At 37.4% G+C, this 6,553-nt stretch overlaps 1 protein-coding gene across 1 annotated transcript; it reads right to left on the bottom strand.

The window, feature by feature from the left end:
* Positions 1-1,208: 1,208 nt before the first annotated feature.
* LOC108792083 (vomeronasal type-1 receptor 1-like) lies at positions 1,209-2,174 on the bottom strand. The gene has a single exon (XM_018562766.1). The coding sequence runs from the start codon at positions 2,172-2,174 to the stop codon at positions 1,209-1,211; it is 966 nt and encodes a 321-aa protein (XP_018418268.1).
* Between the last annotated feature and the right edge of the window lie 4,379 nt (positions 2,175-6,553).

The following is a 6,553-nucleotide window of genomic DNA, read 5'->3' as shown; positions in this document are numbered from 1 at the left end:
TTAATAAATATATTTTTTATTTTTATATATTAAGAGAGTCACAATATTTCTTTAAAGCCCCTTCCCTTTCTAGTAGTTGCACTCCTCAAAGTAGAATTTATTCAATACATTCTTCAAGAAATCTTAAATTGGGGTGTGAAATTTTACTCTCTTCAACGTATTTCATATGTAATACACGCCCACTAATGTCCACAAATAACTGATACTGGTTGGGAGTTTTTGTAGGGGAAAAATTAGGCCTCTTCCACTATAGTGATTGTTCCACCTCAGTTGAACTGTGTTGGGATAAACTAACTAATTAAAAAAAACTTTATGGTGGATGCTGACTCCATTACTCCAGATTTTATATTTCCTTTTTTTTTTTTTTTACATTTTCTTTTTATATTGTATGATGCATTCTGCATTTCTTTTTGCTGCTATTCATTGGACTCTTCCCTAAAACACATTCCTCCTTCTGACCTATTGTTCTTACAGACTTAATTTTAAGTTTTGGGAGACTTCCCTGAGACCAGACCTGTACCTTCGGTGGTTCCCCCTCACTACATGGTTCTCTTGTATAAGGTTCTAATGCCCTTGTATCTGACTGAAACCTTATCCTGATGTCATTATGATCTATAACCTGTCCCTTACAATTCTAGTTATTCTTTTCTAAATCCATAACTGACTCAGGTATATTGTATATTATACATTTTATGGGAGATAGTTTCTCTTCTCTTGTTTTTGGTATGGGAGATAGTTTCTCTTCTAAGTTTTATATTGCTACTCATTTAATTATGGTTTTATATAGGATAATGGCATTGTATTTAGTGTCTAGCATTATGGAGTATGATGTTTACATCTATAAGATCCATATGAATTCCCTTGAGTTGCTGGGGTACTAAAGGGTTGACATTAAGGCTACTCCATGATGGGCTTTGGGCATACTAACAAGTAAAAAAAAAGGTTGTTCTGATTGGACTTTTGTTACTAGGGATTGATGTAAAAGGAAGCAGAAGGGGTCATGGTCCCTTAAATGTGTTAGCTGAGGACATACACCTAGTCATCATGAAATGTTCAAAAATTTGAGGAAAATTACTTAAGCATGGCTGAAAAAGTGAATCTTTATTTACTTGCGAAACAATTGATGAAATAAAGCATTCCCCAATCCTCCAGTAGATGTTTAATACATTTATAACACATATAAAGAACATTATGACAGTAATTTGTGTTTATATACTAATATGCTTCAAATGAATGTCAAATGAGGAAGAGGATGGTAAATCCTGAAGTCTTCTCCAAAACCTGCATAGTGGGCATTGCTGTAATCTAGGGTTGGTAACAATAATGATGAAAGGGCTCACTGCAGAGTAGGCACAAGCTAGCACAACCCTGGCATCATTCATGTCTGTTTTGACATTTACGAGTGTCAGAGTATAGATCCACATAGAGTTATCCAGCCCCATGAATACCACATAGCATATAACCAGTAATATTACAGCTCTAGAAGCTTTATACTCAACTGATTTACTCTTTGCTTTGTTCAAGCTTCGTATGCTTTTTACAGTTTTCTCATGTCTGAGTAGCACATACACAATGTAAAAGCTTGCAAGAGCCATCATTGCAACAAAAAGAAAGTCTCTAGAGGCAAAAACAACCCCATTGGCAATATAAGATACATATGTTTGAAAATCAGTGTCACAGTAAACCAGATGCAGTGTGTATGGAGAAGTGTTATTACTTCTTGCATTGCCATACATAAAACTAGTGCGGTAAATGACTAGATTCATCAAAAGAATTCCAAGAATAATTGGTGATATATTGTGAGACACCTTTTGTTTTAAATAGACCCAGATCTTAGTGCTTGGGGCAATAAGGATACACTGATGACAGCTAAGCAAACTGGTGGTACATATAGACATAGCTCTACTGACTCTGTAGGTATATGCAGACATCTTGCAGTTTGTATTATCCATTAAGTCCTCAATTCCAAGAGCATTCAGTGACTGTGGGATGACACGAGAGCAGACAATGAGAAGATTTGCAAATGCTAAGACTAGCAGAATTATGTTGGATGGTAGCAGTCTCTTTTCTAACACCCTAATAAGGAAAAACTGGATTATAATATAAAGGTTTCCTGGAATACCAATCATAGTCAAAAAGATGAAGATAAAGGCCTTTAGAATTCGTATATCCATTCCCTTAAAGTAGCAACAGACCCCACCTGAAAATATAAAATGACACAGTGGTATTATTTTTAAACAGTTATAGTTGTCATATATCAAAGTTGTAAGATATTCGCATGATAAAATACAAGTAATTGTATAAGGGATGGTAATCCGCTCAAACATACTGGGAAGGCACTTAACTTTCCAAAGTAATGGCTGCAGTTACGTTAAAATGAAATCATTGTATGTAGTTAAACCAGGGCTAAAGTAAAGGTGTTGTTCCTGTGGAGTATCTAGTCATCTGATAATGGTGTAGACATCAAGAATATACAACATCTCTAGCATTGCTTCAGCATGCTAGCTATGTAGCTGTACAGCAATATGCGATAAGCAAAAAATTCTGCACTACTGATATAACATTTTATTTAGCAGTACAGCATGTTTAGTGTGTTTTCTTTTATATCATCTGTCAAGTGAAAATAATGTAAATAGTTGGTCTCGGGCTAACATATTAGAAAGAGATTTATTTAACCTGAAAGGAAACATTCCTCTTTATTGTAAGGAACTTTGCATCTGAAGTGCAATTTGAAAAGAGCAGAAATTAGATGCATGTAAATACAATTAGCAAAATTATTCAAATCACAGAGCTTGTTATTTTTTTTAGCTTCTTAAAAATGTACAAAAAAGTGATGTTATTTTAAAAGGTAATATCATTTGTAGCAGTGAAACATTGTGTAGTAACGGTCCCATGGATTTTTATGACCATGTCGACTTTAATTATTGAGATTAACTTAGGATATATCAAATATGTGAACTATATGAAAAAAATATCCCATATAATAAACAGATGTAGAGCATATAGCGGGCACATGTTCATACCACTGTATCAATTCACAGGTGTCTCTCGTTATTTATTTGAAAGGTAGTTTGCCTTTGTCTGCAACAACACAAACAGAGGAAACAGTCTGATTAAAGTCTAACTAATTCCACTCAAAAATGTTATATATTGATTAGAGGTGCACCGAAATGAAAATTTCAAAACAGAAACTAAACCAAAATTTAAAAAAATGTCAGGTCGAAACCGACAATGTTTTTATTTGAACTTTTTCAATTTTTTTTCAATTTTATTGTTATGTATTTGTATAAACATTTACATTTTTTATTATTATTTATTTATTCACGTTTGATTAAATATTTTAATTTTTTACTTTACTTTTATGGGCTTTGGGCAAATATTAGGGGTCTAAACAGACCCCTGATATTTCCCTTTTAAAATAGAAAAAGAGATTGAACACGCAGAGTCCTCAATCTCTTTTTCTGCAGCCCCTGTTATAAATGAACAGGAATCCTCTATACTGAGTGTTCCTGTCCATTCATAACATGAGAACATAGTGTGTTTACTATAACCACAATCATAAATGAGCAGGAGGTGATGTGGATCACTTCCCATTCATTCATAATTGAGGCTATAGTAACCATACTATGTGCGCTGGCCGTCTCCTCCCACACTGCTGTCTCTCTGATATGTGACAGGAGGCTGAGTGATGCGGGGAGGAGAGACGCCGGCCACTGACAGAGCTTTCCTCCCACAGCACTCGGCCGCCTGTGACAGTTTCTCTCCTCCCCGCTGGGACACAGAGCAGCACCCAGCGGGGAGGAGCGAAAAACGGATGCACCGCTCTATTTGCCAGAAAATGGCAGTTTCGGCATTATGCCAAAAGTGCAATTTTTGGCTCATATATTTTGGCGGCCGATATATCGGTGCATCCCTAATATTGATTTATAATCCTTAGATGAGGTTCCTTTATTATTTTTAAAGCTCCCCGTTTTGTTTTTTTTAAAATAATATTTATTTTATTCCAAACAAACAATTATACATTTGCCTTATATCCATAAAAAAATCATATGTATATCATACCCATGCTATTTCCCACTTCGCTTCCCCCTCTCTTCCCAATCTTTCATTATTTATCTGTTCTAGTCATATCCTTTTACACTTACATTGATATTATCACCCCTCCACTAAGTACCTGAATAAGTGTACATAAACATTTGGATGTACAAGATAGTGTATGCCATATATCTCTCAGAGAGAGAGAAAGGGGGAGTGCTCTTCTATGTCCCACTGCTCTAAATCCAAGAGCTCCTATGTATGCTTTTTACATTTAATAATAAACAACCAACAAAACAGGACAATACAAGACAACACCAGCCAAGCAAAAAAACCCACACAAATGGGGGACACTCTAGAAGTCCAATCTCTATTTAAATTAATCCTCTTTTCCAAGAAATCCACACAAGCTGGGTGAGGTTAGAAATCCCCTCCATGTGCCCCATATTGTTTCATAGACCTGACTGGCCTCATTAAGCTTAGCAGAAAGTTCTTTCATGCGGATTAGGTGATTTACTTCTATTATCCAATCTTTAATGGCAGGTATCTGTGATGAATTCCACAGTCTGTGTATGGGAGCGCGGGCTGCCGTTACAAGAAATCTAAGTACCTCCTTCCTAACTGCCCCCCCATTTTTTTCACTTGGTAATCCTGGAAATAGCACACTTCCTGTATGTTAGGACATTACTGGGTGACTACATTCAGTCCTTAACTGTATCTATGAAGTATCTGTAAAAATAACACCTCTCTCTGGGCAGGTTATGAACACCTCCTAGATTCCAATTATGCAAATGAAATCAACACCTGGTTGCAACTAACAGATTATGTGGATTGGAGCAATATTCACCATATTTATTCCCAGATAATTTTTTGTATAAGTCATTCTGAATTGAGAAAGCTGGTTGGATGACCAGTGAAACATCTTCAAGAAGAAAAATACAGCAAGCCCAATTGCCTTGACTTACTTTTTACAGATATACCATGACCTGGATGAATGAGAACCTTCACACACAGATGTATCTAGGAAGGGAGCCATGATTGTCACCAGCCTGAACTTCAAACATATGTGCCTTTGCTTATCTACATTACATTAGGGCTGATAGGTTGACCAGTTTTCACAGAAAAAAATAAAGTTGTTTGTGCTTTTTTGATAAGCTCACAGGAAATGACAAGGACATTGGATTTCTAGAAAGATTTTCTGTAGTTGCTGAAAACTTTCTTCTTATTCTTGCCAATGAGAACTCAGGTTGGGGGAAGCGGGGGAGTGTTATTAAATATCTGGGGCACTTCATGGTACATGATCTTTCCAGCAGGGTTTTGCCCTGAGAGAATAGCTTAGGACCTAGGAACCTGTAAAGCTGCAAGGAACTCCCCTACTGGGAGGTGCCCTTAAAGATATTGGGCCTAGAAGAAGCAGACTGCAGTTGTCCCCACATAGAGCCAACTCAGTCACTCTATGTGCAGTTACCCCCACATAGAGTGACTGAGTTGGAAAAGCAACACAAGATAATTTCCATTGCTGTTCTGTCTTGAATTCTAAGACTGAGATACCACACCTATCGGTATCCTGTGCTGCCTCTACTCTCCCTCCTATTCATACATGTACTAGCTCAATAAAATCTTTTAAAAATCAAAAACAAAGTGACTGGTGCCCATTATTCTGAACATCCAGAGGATCAGAACTGCAGCTTGAGAAAAATGTGCCTGGAACATTTAGTAAGTAGGACTGGGGCATTTGTAATGTAGCTATTGGGTAGGTGAAGAGTCGTATTCCTTGGAATTATGCATGTCTGGTTATCTTTATTGCTAGAAGTGTAGCCCCTAATTCCAGCACCGAAGAGTTTGAGGATGTCTTTTGAAAATGGAATTGATGTTGGATTGTGGACTTTTAAGGTAACAAAAATGCTATTAGGATGAGATTTGCCAGTGAGTGAAATTACGGCATTGATAACTACCCTTTCCAAGACCATAGGCATGTATACAGGGTGTGCCAGATGTGCCTTGGCACACCCTAATCACCCCGAGTGCAACACCAAAACAGCAATAGCAGGCATTGTGTTTTTAGTCACTGGGCCGGTGGAGAGATCACAAAGACACATCTGTGACTGGCTCAGCAATACAGAGTGCAGCAGCACTTGGCACTTACATTCCTCACACAACAGCCGCAGTCCCCAATGCCTGGAAAGCTGCGATGGTGTGTGGCTGTGGCTTTCCAAGCTTCCCATCAAATCTGGTAGTCGGGTGGGTGATCCAGGCTACTGCCGGGCTCCCTGGTTCATTACTGTACCTCTGCTAGAAGAGGTAAGAGACAGGAATACAGGATGCCTCATGTATGATATATATATATATAGCATAGACTTATATGCGTGTGTGTTTGTACTTTTGTATGCAATAGGCTACATACATATACTGTATATCTAAGACCTTTTGACCTTTTGTTCAGTACATGTACAGTACATATTAGATATTATGCCTAGCCTTGGACCCTGAAATCTAGCAGCCCTTTTTTACAGCACTC

The sequence above is a fragment of the Nanorana parkeri genome, unplaced genomic scaffold (assembly GCF_000935625.1).
Source record: "Nanorana parkeri isolate BGI_ZX_2015 unplaced genomic scaffold, ASM93562v1 scaffold598, whole genome shotgun sequence".
Lineage (NCBI taxonomy): Eukaryota > Metazoa > Chordata > Amphibia > Anura > Dicroglossidae > Nanorana > Nanorana parkeri.
Note: the sequence above shows the minus strand (reverse complement) of the source record. Positions and strands in the feature narration are given on the sequence as shown.